This window comes from Urocampus carinirostris, chromosome 14 (assembly GCF_059441175.1).
Source record: "Urocampus carinirostris isolate Australia breed hairy pipefish chromosome 14, RoL_Ucar_1.0, whole genome shotgun sequence".
Classification (NCBI taxonomy): Eukaryota; Metazoa; Chordata; class Actinopteri; order Syngnathiformes; family Syngnathidae; genus Urocampus; species Urocampus carinirostris.
The window spans coordinates 18,201,767-18,225,506 of record NC_142362.1 but is presented as its reverse complement, the minus strand read 5'-3'; the positions used below and the strand labels follow the sequence as shown (position 1 = coordinate 18,225,506).

Genomic DNA, 23,740 nt, shown 5'->3' with positions numbered 1-23,740 from the left:
TTCTTAGTTATTTTGACAGACTTTTTTGCATTATTTCATAAATGTATGTCAAAATAGGTGCGAGATAGGTGCAGTCTTAAATCTTTTTGAATGTGTTTTTGAAAAGGTCCTAAAAAGTCTTAAATTTGAATTGAAATATCTTAGGGTAACCCTGGTTTTGGTAGTTTTTTGGGGGGAGCATAAGCTTATGCAATTTGTGGATCACGTTTCTTTTCTGTTTAAATGATCAAGACTGGCTTTATAGACTAAGATGATCCTAAAAAAAGAATACAAATAACAAATGAATAAATATGTGTTTCAATGTTGTTGGTTTTACTTTATTATAAAGAAAACAAAATTGCTGCTGTCAAGTTAGTCTATGGTAGGACGTCTCAAAAGGGTAGGACGTTTGGGCAGAATGCTGTCATGGTGCTCCTGTTTTTTGTGTGTAATGTGTATCATTTGTCCTGCGTCATCTTTCTTCCATGTTTTGTTCAGTTACAGCTTGTTAGTGTTCCTAAATATCTCATGTTGTCTTCTTTTATGTTTTGTTTCGTTGTAGTTAGTTAGTGTTCCAACATATTCTGTGTACCAACCTGGTAATCCTTTTTATCATAGTTTTTATTTTATATCATACTTTATTTATTTAATCATTTATTTTTAATTGTATTGTTTGTTAATGCAACATCCATTGCAGCATGGTCATCGTGGGAGGGGGAATACCTAATGTGCGGTCCCTTCCCAAGGTTTCTTCATTTTCTTAATGCTGAGGGATTGAGTTTTTCCTTACTCTTAGGTTTTAGATCAGGGGATGGTGTAATAATAGTCTGTAGTTTGCAATAGTCTGTGGTCTGTGCAGCCCTTTGAGAATCCTTGTGATTAAGGGCTATACAAGTAGACATGACGACTTGACTTTTTCTTGAGAAAATAAGGAACATATCGTTTACGATTAAGGTTGTCCGGTTATTCCCAAAATTCAAACCTCCATTTTATCAGTCATTGTTCCTGATTTTAATAATTTTAATCAAAACAATAAACCTAACCCAAGAATCATATATCTAAATAAAGTATGATAACAAAAAATATCCAGTGCCAAAAGTTTCAAAAGCAATTTATGAAATTACTTGCCAGTGGAACGAGATTTATTTGGGAAGCGTGAGGTCAAATTTCGAGTTCAAAAATATTTTGTACCTAATTAGCTGTTTTAGGAGTTAATTTTCCTCCTATTAGGTATGACTTTTTTCTTTTCAATGCGATTTTATCCTTTTTGGGGGGCAATCAATGTCTCACTCTGTGTTTTTCTTTATATATTTGCTGTATTTTCCTTTTTTGACCACCAATACTCGTCTGGGTCTGAATTTCTTCCAATGTTCAGTTCAAAATACATAAAGCTAAGGGATAAAAAAATCAGTTACTTTATTGATCACTTGATTACAGCACCAATACTCTACAATGGTACGCTTTTGGCAAATGCCCAATTTATTATCACTTGTCAGCTAATAGATATGAAGAAACACTGCTGTAGATAGATGCAAAGAGAATAGGGAGAAAGACGTGCAAGGTTTTAAGTGGGTTTTGGTGGGCTTTTAGTTGAGCTACTTTGTCCTAACTGCAGTGCAGAGAGAAAGGGAGCAGGGGAGGATTTGGCTTGCCGCCCAGGCCACAGTTTCTGAAGCCAAAGGGATTAATGTTGATGGCTGGGCAGAACGGGGCCAACCAGGGGCCAACCACACTCAACTCAGCAAGGCCAAGCCTCCACAGAGACAGCCTATATGAGACAGGGAGGGGTTCCAGTTCTGCGTACTTCAAGGGTCTCCTGCAGTTGTTTGAATTTAAGTGTCTAGATTAGTGCTTTGTTCGGGGAGAATGCAAAGTAGGAAATGCAGTGTTCCCTTTTGTGTCCTTGGTCTATTACTGCGTACCGTCTGTTTACAGTTTGTGTTCCTATGTCACTCAACAGAAGCATGTACTTACACAATATGAAGATGGATACAACTTTTGCATCCACTATACAGGTATACAGATTAGCATTTCTGCAGAGGGGGAAAATTTTACGATTAAGGCTGCCCGGTTGGTCCAAAAATTCAAATCTCCATTTTATCAGTCATTGTTCCTGAACTTAGTTAATTTTAAACAAAACAATAAACCTAACCCATGAAGCATATATTTAAATATGTAAAGTATGATAACAAAAATATCCTGTGCCAAAAACTTCAAAAACAATAACTGATTTTAAATCAGTTCTAGAATAAACTTGACATTCATAGCTCGTGCAAATAAACCATTATAATGTTTAACCATAGTTTAGAATTTAGCGTATGTTGTTGATATGAGCTGTAAAATACCCTATAATCATTTTGACACTCATGTAAAGGCTTTTAATTATTATCACCAGCTTTAGTGATAGTATTACTTTCATCGTCCTTTGAGATGTAACGAATTAGGGACATTTTCAAATTGGTAATCTTTATATTAGCAGTTTAATAGAATACATTTAATGTATTGCCTAGCTGTGTTTAAAATATACTATTAAAATGTTTTTGTTGGATTTTTTCTTTGCTTTAAGTACTTAAAATTTAGAATAGTAAGTACAAATTTAGGTTATTTTTTCTATAATTAAGCAATAAGTGTCACAAGTCATATTTTTACAGTTTAAGCAATGAACTTTGGAAGTGTGTTTTAATAACTTGAGAGGAAAACACAAACTCCACACAATAATACTTAGAGCTGAAATATGACTGCAATTCATACTGTTGCGGTAACAGCAATGCAAAGCAGTGGTTTCTCCTTGCTGTCATACAAAGATAGAAAATTATCTTTTCTATTTCCTGCTATGGACCAGGGTGCACTGGCTCGTTTGCACGAAACAGGACAACTCCTTGCCAAGCCGACTTGTCAAGGCTGCTGATAACGTCTTTGGTCAAATTGATTTTTACTTGGGAGTCAGCCAGTCTGCTTTCCTTTTAACTGGAACATGTGAGAGGGAGCATGTAGTTCCGATGTTGACTTTTGCATTGTCTAAGAATTTTGGATTCACGTTTCACGTAGGTTTCTGCTGAGCTTCTGGGGAAAGTTGATTGCGAAAAAAACGCTTTCATAGATATTATGATTCAGGGATGCACCAAAAATCTTACCGCAGAAAATGACCAAAAGTGCCCTTTCCGTTTTGGTCAAAAGAAAAACTAAAATCAAAATAAGGCTTTGAAATAACAATGTTATGATGATGTCATGTGTAAGGTGAGGCAGGCCATGCAAAATTGGCTTCTAATCAGTTGCGAGTCTGTGCACGACATGGCGGCTTATTTTTCATCTTGCTCACGAAGAGGAAAGACATGGAGTATGCCGTGAAAACAGAAGCTCTTCCAAGTTTTTACCACCAAGAGAGTTTCTCCAAAGTTTGTCTGTCCCTCTGCTCCCATATGTTAGCAGTTAGCCGGACATTCGCCTATGTTTACATCCTAACACTATAGAGATAATTTGATACAGTTGAGCAATTTGAATTTGTTAACAGGTACCTTGTGTGTGACACTCTGTTCATCTCCCCTCCAAGTCGATTGGGTGGCGAGGGAGTTTAATTCCCTATTATTATTTTTTTACTTTGGCGAATATGTGAGTGTGACTTGTTTGTTGCATTAGACTATGCCTACTTCCGTACCATTTTAATCAATTCCCTCCTATTTCTGTCTTCTCATCACTATTCACTGTCCTCTCAAATAAAAACTAAAATGCCCCCAAAATATGTCCTTAAATAAAGGTGAGAGGTATCCAGCAGTTGTAATTTTTTTTATAACCAGCCAGTTTACTCAAAGTATAATGAACTTGCTTGTGTGATTGGCATTTTAGATACTCGAAAAATTCAATTTTTCTGTATAGCTTTTCTATCTGGGTGTATTTTTTTAGCACTTGAATGCCCCTTTTATTGTTTTATGATCATTTTATAAATCAAACACTTAAATCTAGCTTCTTCAATTATTACTCATTTTAGCAAGTGAGCGAAAATTAAGTATTCTAATTTATCCATAAATTGTTTTAATTGTTGATTTTTCATTGTCAGTTTTCGGCCAAGCGTTTCACATTTTTGGTTCGGCCCCAATTTTTCATATTTTGCATCTTTAGTTATGAATCAATTGGCAATATGTAGTATGTGCATACTAAATGAGATCCTTCTGTTTTTCAGGAATCTCTCCATTCTTTAATGGCCACACTTAGTGCCTCCAACCCGTTCTTCGTGCGCTGCATCAAACCTAACATGGCTAAGGTACGTTATGCTCATTCTACTTTGTCAGAGAGTTATAAGTGCTTTTTCTTTGTTGCCATTGCTTAAAGTTAATGTTCCGCTAAGTCATTTTGCAGCCTAGCGCTATGCCTGACCACTAAGTCACAACAATGCTGCATTTAAAACAAAAACACCAGGTTATTTTTTATGGGGGGGTGTATGTTTTCAATACTAATAAACGCGCTCCGTTCCTGTCCGGCCCAAGCAAAAGACTCCCTTTGTACTCCCAGGCTGTGCACCAGCACATTCCAACAACTCCAGCCCTTTTACAAGGGGTCAGAGGTTGCTCCAGTTGCAGCGCTGCTCGGCTGATCCGGCTACATCAGTGGAATGCCAAAAGCCAATCGCCGCAGCGGCACGCCAGCCAGCGGTTTATTTATTCATCCTCCGTTTCCCAACCACAGGGCTATAAAAAAGGGTGACTCAGTTGTCCAATTGTTGGATCCAGCCAGTGTCTTTGTTGTGCGAGTGCATGTGTGTGAGAGAGGAACTGCCGTCTTTTAGCCACAATGTGCTTTTCACTCCCTAACACGCTCGCATGTTTTTATGGAGCGATATCGGGCCTTGCCAAAGGAATATCTTTGAAATTCTGCATACTTTTCTGACAATCTTTTATACCTTTAAATTGACTAGAGTGGTCCCCCGGTCCTCAACCTCCTCAATGCTCAACTAAATCGGTGTTCGACCCAAAAATGTGCGCAAAAAATGTTTCGATGTGCGACACGGAATTCAGATCCCAACCGAAAAAAGCTGAGTCAAAATAGCAGAAAATAGCCGAAAATAGCCAAAAATAGTCTAATCGAATGAGATTTGGCGCGTAACGAGTGGAGCTGAGTGGAGCCGAGATGCAGTCGGCAGCGCGAGATAGCCTAGCTTTAGCGACACTTCTATCTGGACCGTCAATTAGTTATTTTTTTCCTAGTTTGTACTTTTGCATTGCTTAACATATATAACAACAGCGATAAAGGGAAGTATAAGAGGAAAACAGTGAGGCAAACTATTGGACTGAAAAAGGAAATAATCGCCAAGTATGAAAATGGTTTTCGAGTGTCAGATCTCGCCTTGCAATATGGCATTGCAAAGTCGACAATTTTGACTTTTATAAAACATGAAGAAGCGATAAAGAACTGTTCAAAGGTATGTAACCGATACAAAATAGTTTATATTTCTTCTTTTTTATGTTTATTGTTTATTATGTACACATTTATGGTCTTTAATGTTGCTCGGATACACGTTTTCTTCAATATTTTAGGTATTATTTATGGGTTGAATGGATTAAAATACTTACCAACGGTACTCAACCAAATCGGTACTCAACCAACAACGAGGAACGCATTATGGTTGAGGGCCGAGGTACCACTTATACTCAAATTGAAAATATTAGATAATGTGACCTATAGGTTTTTTAGTATACCTGTACCCATTTTCTGGCATACGGCATCACTGTGTGGTATGCTGGAAGCACGGCATCACTGTGTGGTATGCTGGGAGCACGGCAGCAAAAAGGAAAAACACACAGAGTAATCAACACAGCCCAAAAGATCATCAGCTGCTCTCTGCCAGTCCAAAGGATATTGCCGGCTTGCGATACCATAGCAGAGTCATTAACATTATAAAAGACAATTCCCACCCAAGCAACCACCTCTTTGACCGGTTGGCCTTTGTGCTACAGGCTTCTCAAAACAAGGAGAAAAAGGCTCAGTGACAGCTTCTTCCCCAGGGCCATCACAACCCTAAACTAGCGCACCAAACCTATCTTGCCACCTATTATTATTATTTCTTTCTTTTTTGTGCTGCTAAATAAGACAGTGAAAACATCTACTATTACATGCATGCAATGTATATTTGGCTGGCTGATTCACTCCTGTGTATGTATGATACCACAATGTTATTGACGCACAGATAGGGAAGAAATGGAGAGCCAATCAGAAGGCAGAACAAAATGAAATAGCAAAACCTTGAAAAGTAAATCTTGTTATCAATAACTAAAATGTAAATCTGTTTGGTACAATCGTATTTCGAACCAGATTTCAAGGATTTAAATGTAAATATATATAGTTATATTTTTACGTGATTAATTCACAAAAAAAATGAACAGATTAATCGGATAACAAAATAAGCTTTTGTTTAAGCCCTACTAATGAGGATGGAAACATTTCCCTAATTCACGCTCACCTGGCCTCTGGATGGAAACAAGAAATGCCTGTGTCCATATAACAGATCTGCAGGATTACTTATCTCCTGATATAATGACATGCATTCAACACACACGCGACCGATTTATATTCATCCCCCATCACTGGAAGAAAAGTCACAGCCAAACCCTGGCTCATTTTCATGGCAGCGCCTCTTTGAATGGGCCGAAATCCCCCTCTAAAGAGCAGAGTTCAGAGAGGAGGCGTTGCCCTGGCCTGGCTTGCGTGCGTGTGGAGATGATTATGAACATGAACACATGCAAGCATGAAAGGGATTCCCTGCATAATAACGTTTTTGCACGTAATTAAATTGACACCTTTGTGGAATGCTTTGGCTATATTTGGGGGTTCATCTGGGACAGTGTAGTCTCTGGGTGACAATAGCTCTGTAAGACGGCCATTGGAATGGAGATGGATAAAAATCAGGAAATTTAAGGAGTCTATATTTATGTGGCAGGCCCCCACCAATTATTTTTGTTGTGTTTTGCTCTACAGAAAGCCAATCAATTTGATCCAGATGTTGTCCTGAATCAGCTGAAATACTCCGGAATGCTGGAAACTGTCAAGATACGCAAGGCGGGATTCCCAGTTCGTCGCTCATTTCGGGATTTCTATAACAGGTAAACAAGCTATTTGCTTGGTACAGTACTCCATTTTCACGGTCAAAACGTTCCATCGACCAACGACCCAAATCAAGATCATTTCCGTTAAGTTGGAACCATACACCTAAATTATCATGAAACACACTGAGTCAGTTTCCCTTGTTTACTGCGTATGTGCAGTTTCCCTTAACCAAGAAATGTTTATGCCACAAACTATTGTGATCTTGTAGTTCAGAGAAAAATGATCCATGCAAACTCCGTCTTACGTACTAAAAAAGCTTCATGTGTATTGGTTGATTTCTCTGGGACATTTCCATTTTATTTTCTGCCCTATGCCAAAAAAGTCACCGTCCGTATATAGTGGATGCAACAGTTGTATACGTCCATGTGTAGTGTAAGTCCATGCGTCTATAAACAGATGGGACACAGCCATGAAGCACAATTTTGGAGCAAACAAGTACCATACTTTGTTGAATCTTTTGAGTAACATGAATGAAAACATACTTTGTTTAATGTCAAAACAGAAATGGGTAAAACCATTCTATTTTCGTAATGACGTTTCTCTTGCTTGCAAAGGATTGCTCGCAAAGGCCTGCATATGAGGATATTTGTTTGTCACTAACAATATAAACGATTCGTTTGGATTGCTGAAATCAGCACTCAGGAAACCATAGGCAGCTCTCCGATTGGTTTATGTGTACTGGCGCTTGTAAAGAGATGCTGTAATTCAGCGAAGAACGTACAGTATTTATCCATGAAACCTGTTTATAAAAAAATCTGCAAAATCTCACAGCCAAAGGTGAACCCTTAAATGCTTTGGGTATACTATCTATAAAAAGAGTATTTGCACATCTTTTCTTGACTTGAGATTCCTTCTAATTCTGTGATTGCATGTACGTCCTCGCAGGTACAAGATGATCTTGAAGAACTCAGTCCAAAGAGAAGATGAAAAGCAGAGCTGTGTTGAGCTTCTGGTACACCATGACATCACAAAGAAAGAATGGCATCTTGGAAAGACAAAGGTAAAACAACAACCTAGATTTTTTTATATAACCACAATTTTAATCCCTTAAGGACAAAGGCCGACGTTCATTTTTGCTGCCAGAGGGCCAATCGTGGTTTTTAAATGAGAACTTTACAGTAAAATGCGATTAAATACTGCAAAAGAGTAAAGTACGGGTATATTACCTCATTATGAGATTTGGTGAAAATAAGTTTTTTTTTGTTTTTTAGCACTTCATGGCTCTAGTAATGATTTTGTATGATGAATGATATATAAATGGATGGAGTGGCTTAGTTCCTCTCTTGGTTGGTCCGGAAAAACGTGTTCCTGTCTCTGGGCCACCCCTTATGTAGCAAGTTGGCTTCCTAATGTGCAGAGTAGAGGAGAGATGATCTGTACAGGGCCTAAGTAGTAGCAGAATCAATCTTAAGTACAATCGTTAAATCAAAATGTAAATGATAGTGTCATATCAACATTATCGTTCAAGACGAGTAGGACGCTACTTGAACGTCTGCAGAAAAACAATCACTCCCAAGGCCAATTTTTTTTAAATTTAAACAAAATCATTTCAAAGCAAAGAGTGACATTTTGCAACACCCTGAAGTCTTGTAACCTTTATGACATTTTCCAGCAAAATATAGAAATTTCTTTTGCTGAACATAGTTTTCTTTCGACGGTAGAATTTGTTTGTTTTTAATATCCAGCCGCAAAATCGCTTGCTGTTGCCAAGTTGAATATTTTCCTAAGCTTTTCCCAGGCTTTAAACGTGTGTCACAGTTTGGACACCCCTCGCTGTGACTCACGTCTCTAAGAATTTATAGGCAGGTTGTGGTCCCTTTCTGACGACCGCACGCTTTTTAATGGTTTCTTCCGAAAAATCCCTCTGAGTTCGGCCCAGGTACTTCCAGTCCTGGATGTTCACTCCTTTCCCACCAAATAATGATTAAGCCAGTCGCTTTGGAGGCAATGAGGCTTTCAGGGGACACCTTGTGGTACACCCGTCCCTGTACTGACTTTTATTTCAATCATTAACTCTTTCTTAGAAAGAGCTCATTTTCACTGCTTTCTCGATGAATGATTAACCTTTTTAATGGCACGTTTGATTGGGAAAGACAAAGCCGAGTCTCTCCTCAACATACAAATATAAGACCAAAACTCTCCAGTCCAAGTGTAATTTTACTTAGTGTAACTTTTCGACCATAAAGACTGCTCGCTCATCGCCTACAGCAGGGGTCGGAAACTTTTTGACTCAAAGAGCCATGATAACAAATTATTTGGACTTTTTTTGAGAGCGAGCCATATCATCTATTTTAAGACAAATTTCAGCAAAACCGCCAAATCTGCTTTACAGACGAAATTAAGCTTTTCAGCACATTTTATTTCACGTGTTAGGTTAGAATATTTTATAAAATTTATGAAATAGCAATAATCAACAAATATACCACTTTAAAGGTCTTCTCCAGCAATTACTTAAGATCTTTTAAGGTTTTTTTTTTTTTATCTTGATTTTTTTCATAGATAATGGTTTCAAAATTGAGCGCAAGCAAAGTTCTTTTGTAAAATCGTCACAAAATACTGCAAACAAGCTGCCGGATTTACCTTCGGTGCAGACGGTGCTGGTCAGAGTGCTCTGTGTGCAGAGCTCAGCCAACCCCTACCGCTCACCCAATCAAATTGCTCTATGTGCTTGGCTAGCACTTCTGGTTGTTTATCGTTTTTCTGTGGATTTTTGTCATAATGTCTCAACAGAGAAGCTAAATTATTTAATGAGCTTCCATACTAAGCCAAAACGTCTAGCCAAAACGGGGTCTGTTGGTGTGACACCTTGATTGTAAAGTGTAGTGGGGAGTATGATCTTTTTATTCTAGACTGAACCATTCCCAGCGCTACGTCAGCTATGCGCACACTAAACTCGACTCTGCACTTATCAGAATTGGAGCGCAATTGAAGAGATTTGCAGGAGTATAGTTTTATCTCTGAGACATATGTATTCATGAAAAGAGCCATATATGGCTCGCGCGCCAATGGTTCCCAACCCCTGGCCTACAGTAAATAACATTATGTTGGTTACAGGCCCGTGATTTTTTTGTTCGTCTGGAAATTTTGTGCTGATGAAGTTAGAGGGAACTAAGAACAAGAAAGGAATACAGAAATGAATAAGACATTTAATGTCTACAAGAACATTGGATCTTTTAGAGTATTTCTTATATATCCATGCTGTCATGAGAAAAAAAACGCTCAAAAATATTTTGGGTAAAAATCTCTATTATACCCCCCCAAAATGAATTCATGAGATGTTTTGTAGTTTATTTTTTAACATGAATGCAACAGTACATTTAATACTGAACATTTTAGAAAACAAACTCTTTAAAAAAACATAAAACATTGAGGAAGGTAGTTGATAATTAATGAAAATAGCCTTAATTCTTTTTTAAAGGCAGTGACGTTATGTTTAGGTTTTAAGGGTTTTATGTCAAACCAAATGGTGAAAATGCTTTCAAATTATTTAAAGGTATCTTCTTTTTCTTTATTACATTAACTGGTATACAAACATGGGTCGTCAAACCTTTTCATGTACTTGGCAATTTTTGTATGTTATAATTTTAATCTAAAAGAGCCAATTCGAATGAGTACCAAACCATATTATGTTATATAATGATTTAAATGTATTTGTTCTCAAATACTGCGTGCAGTTTTTAAAGTTCATTTTCACAACAATTCTAACAAAGTTCGCTCATACGTGTCTTGCCAGAAGCATAGACTTACAATATATCTGGATGGATATAACCGTGGCGTTTTCACACAAAAAAATGTCCTAGAGAAATCATTTCACATGAGGATTTTTTGTAGTCTCCATGTATTATTCATCGCTGTACTCCAAAGTATATATTAAAAATGATTTAACTTCAATGTTGTGATTTTAAGGTTTAAAAAGTGCTTGCATTTTGGGTGAAGCTCTTGTAAATTCTTGAAATTGTTGCCATGTTTAGACCCCACAATAAATGAAGGGCAAAATAACAAGTCTGCTTAAAAATTACGCCGAAACGCCTGCTCTGGTGGCTTCGCTTTGCCGTTGCATTTCTTTGAAATTCTTGACGTTAGGCAATCAAATAAGTCCAAACCAGACCGCTACAATAACTTAGCAGATATGAAATGAGCCATGCAAATGTGGACATTCCTTATGATGTCCTCAGTCCAATCAGTTATTTAAACGACTTGCTGCCACAGGCTCCTACAGTGCTTTTGGAAAAGCCTACTTCTGGGAATTGCAAAAGAAAAATGTGTTCCTTAAAATTGCACCTGACACACAACAGCTGGGCATGTTGTTTTTGTAAAATGTGTCACACGCAAGATTAAAAATCACATATGTCATTTCCAGACATATTTGTGCATGTGAAAAACATGGGTGAAGATTGCGGACATATTTGAAAAGCACTTACTGACTCAAATAACAGGGCTATGGATTCACACCAGATTTATTTTTTAATGGTACTGGAGAAATTGAAAAATACATTTTGAAACTCCTTAAAAGTGCTTAGATTTGGCCGTATAAAAGTTATACGAACCCCGTGTTAAGCAGCATCTGGCTCGGCTGACACACTGACTCCACACTCCCTTTTGTACATATGGCGGGTTTGAAGTCTAACGTGCCACATCTTAATGGATATATAGCTAGTGCTAAACCACTAATGTACACAAGCTTGTAAAAGTCAAGCATATGGTATACATCTCTGGCGTTGTCACATCTAACCGGAATATCATTTTTCAACATCACACATGCAACGGGTTGACTTTTGCCTTGATCACCGCTCCACTCAATAGCGCGGTCGCAAGTCCTTCGACGCACTTTGCCGTGTTTGGCGATTGTGGAGGATAGGATGAAGTGTTTCCCTCAGCGGTGGAACAAAGTACATGTAATGATACACTCGCCGATTGTGTTGCAGAGGAAGTGAGAGCTGAATCAGGCGCTCGGCATCTTGAGGAGGGGTTGGGGTAGTTGCCGGGTGGGGGAGGATCTGACTGACCACAGTGGAAGCTTCCTCCTCCTCCGCCGGCAGCTGTGAAGTTCTTTGATTGGCGCCACATCTGGGACACAAACTCGAATCACGACCTAAAACGTAGCGCTATGATGTACTTAATCGCTGTTAGTAAATTATTGTCATCGCTATTGGGAACGGGTGTGAACTTGTGGAGGAAACTATTCCATGCTACTCTAGTTTGAGACTTTAAAAAAGAAAAGAGAATTTAGCTTTAGGTGACGAGATAGCTTTTCCTTTGAGTTCCGGCACGTAATGCTAGCACATAATGGACAATCTAATGATTGGCAAAGCTATACTATTTAATCCAGCAATCACTTCAGTTCGAGATTTACTTTTAAACTTATCAAATGTAGCTAACAAACAACGGAAAACCCAAGGCCATATGCTATAGCATCCAGGCTAGGAATCACTCTAAATTAAACTAAAGAAACATGAATTTAGAAATAAGCTACAAGATACTGTATTTATTAGCGCAGCCACACCCACCCAGAGAACATCATCGTCAAATTTGCCGACGACACAGTGGTGGTGGGGAGGTTAATGGGGGAGAGGTCCTGAACCTGGAAAAGTGATCTGCAACTCACAACTTAGCATGAAACATCTCCTAGATGAAGGAACCCACCCTGGACTTCCGGAGAAACAGTGCCACCCCTGCCCCGCTGTATATCAAAGGTGAATGTGTGGAGCGAGTGCAGTCATTCAAATTCTTGGGGTTCCATATCACTGCGTACTTATCCTGGACGACCTTCCTGAGAATGCTCAAAAAGGAACAGCTGAGCACAAGTCTGGTGGTGACCTTCTGCCGCTCCACCATAGAGAGCCTGCTGACTTACGCTTTGCCAGTGCAGCACTCAAGCTGCACAGTAGCAGACAGGAAGAGGCTGCAGAGGAGTAAAAAAAAACAAAGAGAACTAAGCTACTGGTGCCTTCAGTGACAAGATAACTTTGCCTCAAAGATAACTTTGCCTTAAACCGTTAGCACATAATGCTAGCACACAATGGAAAACCTAACAATGTGCTAAACTGTAGCATTTGAGCTAGGAATACCTTCAATTTGAATTGTAGTTTTAAACAAAAGAAAAATAAAGAAGATTTTGCTTAACCTGACATGATAACTATGCCTAAATATTGGCTAATTGGCTAAAGCATCAAAGCCAGGAATCACTCTAAATTGAGATTTACGTTTAAACTAAAGAAAAGTAGGGAGACGACAAGATACCATATTTGTAAGTGTATAACGCTCACTTGTGTATAAACTGCACCCATAATTTTTGATTAAAAATTGGTATAACATTTTGTTTTGCTTTTTCTCAGTTCAAACTAAGCATTATACATGACATGCTGTTGAATACCTGCGGCAAAGGGACATTGTGTAATATTTAGTGCCTACTAGTTGTACAAAAAGCTTTCATTCAGGAAAAAAAACATGGATTTGAATTCTAGGCAAACTATCATACCAATGTCAATTTGCATAAAAAGAATCTTAGGTCGAGAAATTTGTATTTGTTTAACAAAGTGGAACCCTTGCCTAAGGCCGCCACGATGTTTGTCTGGCAACTCGCTGCTACACTGCAATATGGCACTGATTTTTTCCGCATTAGACAATACAGTGCCATGTAGTGGTCAAATTCCAGTTTTAAAATCATGTATTGCCAACATCAACTATTAACACATTATCAACATAAAATGAACAAGGTATTTATTTAATGTCTTTAAAGTCTGATTCGTGATCAGATACACCAAAGAGTTTTTTCCCTTGCCATGGTTTTTTGCGTTTATTTATATCTTCCTGGACCTCTTACTGTTTCCTCCATTCTCTTACATTTGTCTCTGGTATCTTGAATGAGGATTGTGTGATCAAATCAAATGTATTCCTAAAGCACTTTTGAGGCAATAAATTGCCAGTGCTGTATAAAAACATTCAGTATAAAATAAGACCAAAAAAATCCCCTCCTTTATCCCTACCTAACAACCCAAAACACCTAATTCAAAGACACACAATGGTTAAAATACAATAAAACTAAATAAAATGTAATATAAATAAAATATGATTATGCCAAGGCACTGGCTATCCATTTGAGGAACTGGACCTGAGGGAGGCGTATCCACGTTGATAATGAGGTAAAAATGAATGCCTTTGCATATGTTATCTATATCGCTGGTGGTCTAGCAGTTAGGATCCGCGACCCGGTTACAATTCCTGTTGCCTCCAATGTTTTGATTGTGGTCAGCGATTTTTTTTGACTGATCATTGCATGAGTACAGCAATAGACTGCTGGAAAACTTCATGTATAACGCACACCCAAAGTTCTTTCTTAGGTAAAATAAAAGCGCATTACTGATATACAAAAATAAAATACAGTAGTTAAGGAGTAAAGTAATTATCCATGTGGCGCAGTATTGTCGCATGGTTTTCTCACAACTTAAGTAGGGTAAACTAAAGTTGTGAGATGAGTTGGGGGGACTGTGAGCGCGCTAAGGGTTTACCAAACTCACATTCCGTCTTTCCTGAGAGCAAGAAAGAGGTGTGGCTTGCCTTTTTTGGCCAGCCGCCACCATCCCTCCCTCCCTTTCTCTCTCCTTCCATCTCTCTGCCACTGTCCCTCCCTTCCCCTTCTCTTGCTGCCGGTGCACGCCAGTCAAGAAGGGAAACGCTCAGGAAGCGCACACAATGAGCTTGCACGGTGGCAAAAGCAGCGTCAGACGCAGAAGCTCCGCAATGCCAATTTTGCCCCGAGCTGTGGAGGGAGAAAGGCAACCAGGAGCTCACTGAAATCCTCCCCTTCAACCCACTTGCAGCTTCCAGACAGCGGGGCGAAATAAGGATCTAACACCCCTCATCCTCAAAACCCCTGCCCACGATTTGCTCCTCCCGCAGGTGTTCCTGAAGGAGGCCCTGGAGCAAAGACTGGAGAAGGAGAGGGAGGAGGTGCGGCACAAAGCTGGCATGGTGATCCGCGCCCACATCCTCAGTTATGTGGCAAGGTGAGTGGCAGTGACAGTTGGCAGGGTTTGTTTTGCCAAGTATGCGTATGAGGGAAGGTGGAAAGGGATTACGCGCATGCCTTCGGGCACGTTCGTGCATGCGCTGGTTGCATGCACGCATGCAAAGAAAAAAGTTTGGAGCAGGACTTTTAATCCAATCATGGCTACAATGGACGTACTTGTCTACATGTGAAATCACCGTCATGCGGATGTGAGCTACTCTATGTGACAAAGGCTGCGTTTAAAATCCATGCCTGCAGATGCGCTGAATAAGCATTTTTGCACGGCGTTAATTAAGCGTGAGGTGTTGAGCTGCAACCCGTGTTTTTTGTTAAAGTTGCTTAAGCTTGTGAATAAAAACTTTAAAGATGCAATAATTCAGGAGGTGGCACAACCTCAACCCCAGAGTTAAAGCAGATTTAACCTCAGATTAAACCTCAGTTTTAAAGTATTTTAACTTCTGAATTAAAGCTTTAAAGATGTTCCAGGTCAGAAAGTGTCGCATACTTAACCTCAGAGTTAAAACCGTTTTAGCTTTAGAGTCGTTCATCTTTTGCCCAAGGACATTTCGACAATTAAAGTAGCTTTAACTTGTTTATTAAATCTTCAGTGAAGCTCTATAGTAGAGTCGACACAGCCTTAGCCTCAGAGTTAAAGCAGTTTAAACCTCTGAGTCTATGCAATTTTAACCTCAGAGGTAACACAGTTTCAACCTCAAGTTAAAGCTGTAGTGTATTCTTTATCACGAGAGCTAAAACCTTAAGCTGCTTTAACTCTTGAGTTAACTTTTGTCAGCACAATAAACTCAGTCTTATCTTTCGAAGAAGCAGGAGTCCAAAAATGTGTTTTTTTTTTTAATTTTTTGAAAAAAAAACTTTAAATATATTTTTGGGTGATTAACACGCAGCCCCACGGTGCGAAAGTTCAGGGTTCAATTCCAAGAGAAAAGGGGAATAAAGAGAGAAAAAAAGAAGTTAAAAACTAGGAGAAAAAGCTATGAAAAACGAAATAATGTCATATTTCTTTCTATAGCCATTAATCAAGAAAATTCACAAGAAGAAATGAGTGCCCCCGACACTTGTAGCTTTTCTTCGAGGATTTTTTCTTTGTTTCACTAATAATACAAAACTGTCCTCTTAGCGAGGACAAAGCATGCTAGTACATAAGCTTATTGGCAAGATAAAATGTTTGCCATATCCTCAGGCACATCCTCGATTGCAACTCCGTGAAGTCATAATGTTACAGCATGCGCGCCAACTCAATTTCATTATATAAAAAAGGCTTGTCTTTGCAAAGATAAGTGCTCATTCCTAAATGACACTTTTAGACAGCCACAATTATAGGTAATTGAAACATAAATACTCGAAAAAACTGCTTTACTGGCTCTTCAAATATCAAATATTGCACATTATTACAGTAAAACCCCTAGAATACAACATATTTCTGCTCTGAGGTGGGATTACAAGGTGAAATTGTCATGGGGTGGGTGCATGGAAACCGATGGTAATTATTTAATTCATTCCGAACGCTTGGTACCCCAGACAAAACATTAAAATAACAAAATTGTGTATAGTAAGTACTATTTAAATGTAATATACATACATATAATCAAATAAATAAACATTTAAAAAAAAAGAAATCGTATTCATCTTTGATGTGTCGAGACTTGAGATGGTCGAGTGAAGTAGCGGGTGGATGCACAAAGGGAGGAGATGGCAGTTTGAAATTAAAACATCCTCTTGTGAGAATTGCCCTTATATTTTGTATTTAACAAAATAACATTATAAATAAATAGTCATGTAAAGGGATAATCAAATTGTGTTTACCCTTGACTTGAGCTGGTAAAGTGGAGTTAGTGGGTGGATGCAGAAGGGGAAGGAGACGGGGAACTACCATGAAAATTCATTTGAAATCTCCACACTCGTGAGCATTGTCATGCCCTTGGAAAAAGTTTTTGCTCTAATCTCCTTATTCTAAATAATTCGATTTCTAGATAATCACAATCTTTTTTTACATAGCTATTATGTTTTTGCTTCTCTGTTTAGCAACACTGCAAGTGTTGGGACTCATAGCTAATAAATGCTGTACAAAAATACAGTATTGTATTGCTGACTCTCAAAGATTCTGAGTATGATAAAAAGAAAGGTGTTGTGGGAGGTACTTCAGCTTTTAGCATATTGGCATTCTTATGAAGTTGTGACATAAACCAACCTAACACCAGCTGTATTTATGTCACTATAAATGCTAAAGTCAAACACCGATTTGAATAGAAATCTTAAAAGACATTATTCATGTGGTGTCGCAGAAGGATTTGTTGCAGCAACAACAACAAAATCACTCGTAAGAGCTATATAAAGTAAAGAAAAATTGCCATCTCAGCACAGATTTCTTTGCCAAGCTAAAAAGAACAAATCCATTTATCAAGATAGCCGACAGACACTTTATTTGCGTTGGTGGGCCTTATAAATCCATGTGGCCTTGAGTTTGACAGCTTCGCTCCGAGAGCCGAGCAGCGCGAGAGCTTTCTTTAGTTGACACCACCGCCGAAGTTAAGGGAAGTGCCTCGACAGGCATAAATTATTGTTAACTTAAAAACCTTTTTGCATACAGAAACTTACTTTGTCGCACTGAGTTCATAACAAACGTCAAGACGATTGAGTACGGTAATTTTCCTTATGGTTAAATTATTTTTACAATTTCCACCTGATGAAATTCTTTCAAGGAAAAGATTTGGCTGTAATAAATAAAAACGACCTTTTGATCTTAACAACATTTAGCTAAAGCAAGCGATTATGTAATATGGCTATTTTTAGAATAGCATATAATTCGAAAAAACTATGTAATTGCTAGTCTTTACATTTTATTAATTCAAGATTTTATCACAATTTTTTTATTTTATTTTTTATATTTAATGTTTGGGTGCGTAGATTGATGTGTCTGCAAAAACTTTCAAATTCAATATTTTCTATATTTAGTATGTGCTAACAATGCCCTACTGAGTTCAAAGAGCCTTTATAGTGTTTTTGGATGAAAATGGTGAAAGTTGGAAAAGGACTCTTTTAAATACAGTCCAAACGCCAGCCCAACCTCCCAAAAAGAGGAAAACGAACAGTTTATTCGAGCGCATCTCAGGTAGACACGTACTTGCATGCACCATACAAGCAGCTTGACAGAGGCTGCAACTCTTATTTCAGCCAGAAGATGGCATCAGCAAGTACAATATTTTGAAGTTATGGAAACCACCTTTAAGTGTCATAAACCGGAACAAGACCAGGACCCAAATGCGTGACGTTTCTCACACAAGCTTTTCATTTTACGGGAAATGGGGAGTCATGCACGTTAGGCAGCAGTCTGGCGTCGAATGATAGAAAGCCAGAGGCCGACGAGATCGATACCAATTGCCCGAGCAGATATTGGACAAATGGGGTCGATACCGGACAGGACTGGACAGACAGGATTGATATCAAAACAGGATATCGAAAATAAACAAGACAAACTGCATGGGAACAAAACTGGAAACCGATATTAACCAACGGGACTGACAGGATTGATATCAAAACAGGATATCGAAATTAAACAGGACAAACTAGACGGGAACGAAACTGAAAACCGATATTAAACAGGACAAAATAAACGGGAGCAATACCGGGCAGAAAATACCAACAGTAAACATGTCCGAGTCAAAACCCACTTTTTGCGGGCCAGAGGTTCGTTGACAGACTGAAAAAGGAAGAGTGAGAGCACTGAGCTTAAATAGACGGAAAGCCAATCTGTCATCGAGCCGCAGCTGGCGCCACCCGGGCGCCATGGCAACCGTGACATAAAGATTAGTATACTTTTCATAATATTGTCTTTTGATTTCATGTCCATGGTTTTATTTACTTTTCATGGAAGCCCAAGATTGTTAAAATGTAATAGATAAGAAAATGTCTGTTGTGTAGCCCCGCCTTGTTGGGTTTTATTGACAACAGGCGTCATTTTTTCATAAAGCAGCTTTCAAGAGTTTTGAAATTAAAAATTGATTTTTCTTTAAATGTTTTTTTAATAACGAAAAGTAAAATGTTCTTTGATGTTATAAACATGGAATGTTATTCCAATGACCAGATTGATTAATATAAAGTAAACAATAGTAAGTGCTGTACATGTTTAATAAAAATGACATCCTGTTATCAAAATAAATAACCATATCACATAATTGTCCTCTTCATTTCCAAAAGGACGTTTAATATATAGCCATTTTTAATGCTCTTGGGGTTCCAGAGATTTCCTGTACGAGCAGGAAAGCAGTTTAAATCATTTTACCAAGCTTTTTTATGCAAAATATATTAACTTACAAATCTCCTACATAAAAGGAAAGATACATTTCATATGAACAGATTTCGGAAACAATTACTTAAAGAAATATGTAGCACATAATACATAGAAATACAAGTGTCGTATGAGGTCCTTGTAAAGTTAAAGGTAGAATTTTTTCTCCATTAAGTATATGTTAACAATTTCCAACTAAGTTCAAAGAGCCTTTATAAAAAAAAATCAATCGACCCTATTTGCTCTTATCTTTTATCAGAGCTGTTTGGAACTCGCAACACATTAGGAAGCAGGAAAGGGGGCAAGAGCAGGGTTGTGGCGAGTGATTCCATGCATGTGCTAGCAGTTTTCTGTTAGTGTAGCAAAAATGTAAGAAAACGACTGTTTCAAATACAGTCCAAATGCCAATCCTAATCCCAACAAAGGTGAAAAAAAGAGTTTATTTGAGCGCATCTAAGAAATGCACGTACTTGCACGCACAACACAAGCAACTTGACAGAAGCTGAAATGATGATTTAAGCCAGAAGATGGCATCAGTAAGTGTAAAATGGTAAATTCTGGACAGCACCTCTTAAATAACTATTAGAATAGAATAGAATAGAATAGAATGGCTTCCATACTTTTCCTGTACGAATGGGAAAGCTGTTCATTTTAACCTGCTTCAAGCAAAGATTTTCAAACATGCTAGTTTACAAAATCTTAAAACACGGTCTATAAAATATTTCAAAATCTGAATTAAATCTGTGACATCAAACACAACACGAGGTGCATGCGTACAGATTTTTTTTCCCCCTAACGGTTCCCTTCAAAGGAAATGTTCGGCGGAGCCACAAGCACAGCCTTTGTGTTATTATATGTAACAGTATCCTCGTCTCCAGATGAGTCACAGGCCAATGGCGTGATTACGGCGGGGGCTAACCACGGGGTGAAAGGGTCAGAGCATTGTGTGTGGGCCGCGACATGTTTATAGTAAGCGCGTGCACGCAACAAACACACGTGCATATGAGAGGCTGTAAGTAAATCATACTTGCTCTCACATAATACATCATACTCTCACACATGCACACAACTTTAGTCTAGGGCTGCACGATTTGGGAAAAAAACTGATTTGTCGGACCAGTATTGCAATTACAATGCGATTTTCGATTTTAAAAGAAAAGTGCATTTTGTGTGCTAGCATTGTTTTTGTAAGTACTTAATCATAGTTGTATGATAAAACCGTAAGAAAACAGCGCCCTTTTCTGTGAAGCTTTGTTAGGGTTGCTGTCTGCTGACCTTTATTTACTCTTTGATTGCTCTAACGATGTAAGTACCTAGTAGGTACAAGGGTCAAGCTTACCTCAAAATGACGTCATTACCATTTGAGAGTATACGACTATAACATTGTAACAACTAAAAATTTAAAAATAAAAACAGAATACAGAATTGCAGTTGATTCAATGGTCATTATTGTCAGAATACAAAAGTACAACAATATTGGAGGGCTTCTCTTTTAGAGTAAGAAAGCAATTTAGTGAGCGGCTGCCTAGCTGCACGCTAGCATCGGGTAACTGCCACTTCAGCAAGTTCTCCACGATGATTAAAATACAAAAGTCACGAATGAAGCAGTTTTTTATGAGTTTTAACCCCAAAAGTGAAAGTGGCGTAAGTGAAATACAGGCTCCGCAAGGGTAGCTTGTGAGGGTTGCTACGTAGCTGAGTCGTAGCAGTAGGCCGGACCTGCAGCCTCTCTATTGCCTTCTCTCCCGCCGCCACCGCATCCTATTCCCAGACGCAATAATAATCCAAAGAGCACAGCTGGTTATTATTATTTCTTTGCACTCTTCTGACTTTCCTCAAAGTCCAATTCAATAAATGTCATCTTTTCAATGTAACAGGCTGCTAGTTGTTGCGTTGCCCTGTTTTTGTTTTGGTGGCCAGTTGTGCTTCCGCCGACCTTTCACAGTCATGCACACAAACATTGTGTGGCATAGCAAGCTGCTTGCAAACTTTGCCTCACCTTTATTGGCTAGTGCCTCTAAAATTTGCCCGATTGACTGGCGCCGTTAATATCCGAATTGTGACAATTCTGGTTGGCCAAATGCTCTATTAATAAAATAACAGAGGGGAAAACACATGGAACTATAGATTTTTTAGGTAAAAACAGTGTCTTGTGATTACACAATCGCACTACATCACGTCGCAATATAGATTAGATTTTGGGAATCGTGCAGCCCAACTAAACTCTACTACTATACTTTCTCAAACACACTAGTGTATACTATAAGACATACTATGATACTCTAATACACACACTACTATACTCTCTCACACATACTACTTTACTCATACACACAATACAATGCTTTCATATATGTACTACTATACTCTTGCAGTTACTACTATACTTCCACATACACACTATTATAGACTTGCACACACTATTATACACTCACAAACATACTAATATACTCCTACACACTACTACTGACTCTCACACACACTACTATTCTTTCTTACACACCATTAAAATTGCTATTACCATTGGGTTTTTTCACGCCTAATGAAAGGATCACCTCCCCTGTTGTTTTAGTTTTGGTACTATTGTTGACCAAGGCGATGCAGTGATCAGTGCTTATAAGTTGTACAGTTCGACGTCAACTTGAATTTGCTCCCAGGATAATACTGTAGTATGTATGAGAGAGCATAGTAGCATGTGTGTTACAGCATAGTAGTGTGTGTATAAGAGTATAGTGATATAAGTAAGAGTATAGTCATGTGAGTGTGAGCATAATAATATGTGTGAGAGAGTAGTATGAGAGTATAGTAATATGTGTGAGAGGGTTTTGTCCTGTGAGTATATGTGTGACAGAGTATAGTTGTGTGTTTATGTGAGTATAGTGATATGTGTGAGAGGGTATAGTAGTCTAAGTAAGAGAGTATAGTAGCATGTGTGAGAGAGTATAGTGTGTTTGAGAGTATAGTAGTATATGTACTTGTGTATAGTAGTGTGTATGAGAGTATAGTAGTTACCATGAGAGAGTATTGTAGTGGTTGTCATATGACTGTGTCTGTATGAGAGTATAGTTGTGCATGTGCAAAAGAACAATGTCATGAGAGCAAATATGATTTACTTCTCAAACGGCCTCATACTTACTGAACATGCCTGCACGTACTTGAAACACGCGTGCACGTACGATACACGTGTGCACGTACAGAACACGCGTGCGTGCGAGCAGGCTTAGTCACAGGGCCGAGCGCACCAGCCCACACCACCGCATGCTCATCAGACCGTAAACACTCCCAGCCCTGTTTATTTAAACCAGGGATGGCGGTGGGCACAAGGCCCGCAACATCACTGGCAAGCTTGCGGTGACACGCCATGTTCACACTCGTCCAGAAAAAAAACTACCGAGACCTCCGGGATACATCCACCCCGTCTTATGCCGTTTTCACTTTGCGGTGAGGAATAAGGTGTTTTTTCAGCGCCTCGTTACGGCATTTTCTCCATTGTAAGACCTCAACAACAAATTCAAACTTTGTAGTGTTGGTGTGTATGAGTGAGCAAATTATATCCCTAAGACACTAGTCTGGAGTTTTTCGACATCATGATGCTGGTCTGCTATTGGTTTGATCACAGCCAGCGGTGGGCACGTTACTGAAACAGAAAAAATAATTCAGTTACCCCCCAGATTACTGACATAAAAGTAGTCTGTTACTCTGAGAGTAACTCTACGGTAGTTACAGTTTACTGTATGTACCTGCGTTGGAGCTGACCCCTTAAACTGCTTTAAAATAGCCACATAATAAAAGCAATAGAAGAAAATGTGAACACCATCAATTGGAAGTTGTGAACCCTTCATATTTCTTGGCCTGTGTAATCTTGAGAGTTTTCAGACAAACACTTAGGCTAGACACTCCATATCCATTTTGTCTTCTTGTTTCCGCCCTGCTGTATTCCTGGACCCTGGCTATTTCAGCTGAAAATGAAAATCTCCATTCTGATCCCTGTGTAACTGTACTTTGTTGGTAAATATAAACACACCCGCCCACCCTTTCTTCTGCGATGTTTGCTGGTGGATTGAGGGTTGTATGTTACATTCTGAGTGAAGGAAGATTAGCAGTCAGTGGATGTTTTAATTCATGATCTGCTTTGAATAAGTACCACCATGTTGTAACTACAGTTGAGTTTCAAAATTTGAACAATAACGCGTTACATTACTTCCATCCATCCATTATCTGCACCGCTTATCCTCAGTAGGGTCGCGGGGGTGCAGGAGACCATCTCAGCTGTCTTCAGGCAGTGGGCAGGAGAAACTGGTTGCCAGCCAGTCGCAGGGCACACAGGGACAGACAACTCACTTGCTCATTCA

At 38.7% G+C, this 23,740-nt stretch overlaps 1 protein-coding gene across 1 annotated transcript in view; it reads left to right on the top strand.

Moving 5' to 3' along the window:
• The window catches only part of LOC148352840 (unconventional myosin-X-like), an 80,310-nt gene that overhangs the window by 23,658 nt on the left and 32,912 nt on the right, over positions 1-23,740 (top strand). Inside the window, exons 12-15 of the mRNA XM_088352330.1 lie at positions 4,157-4,237; positions 6,946-7,070; positions 7,960-8,074; positions 14,974-15,080. Coding sequence (XP_088208456.1) covers positions 4,157-4,237; positions 6,946-7,070; positions 7,960-8,074; positions 14,974-15,080 — 428 coding nt within the window. The remainder of the gene's footprint in view (positions 1-4,156; positions 4,238-6,945; positions 7,071-7,959; positions 8,075-14,973; positions 15,081-23,740) is intronic.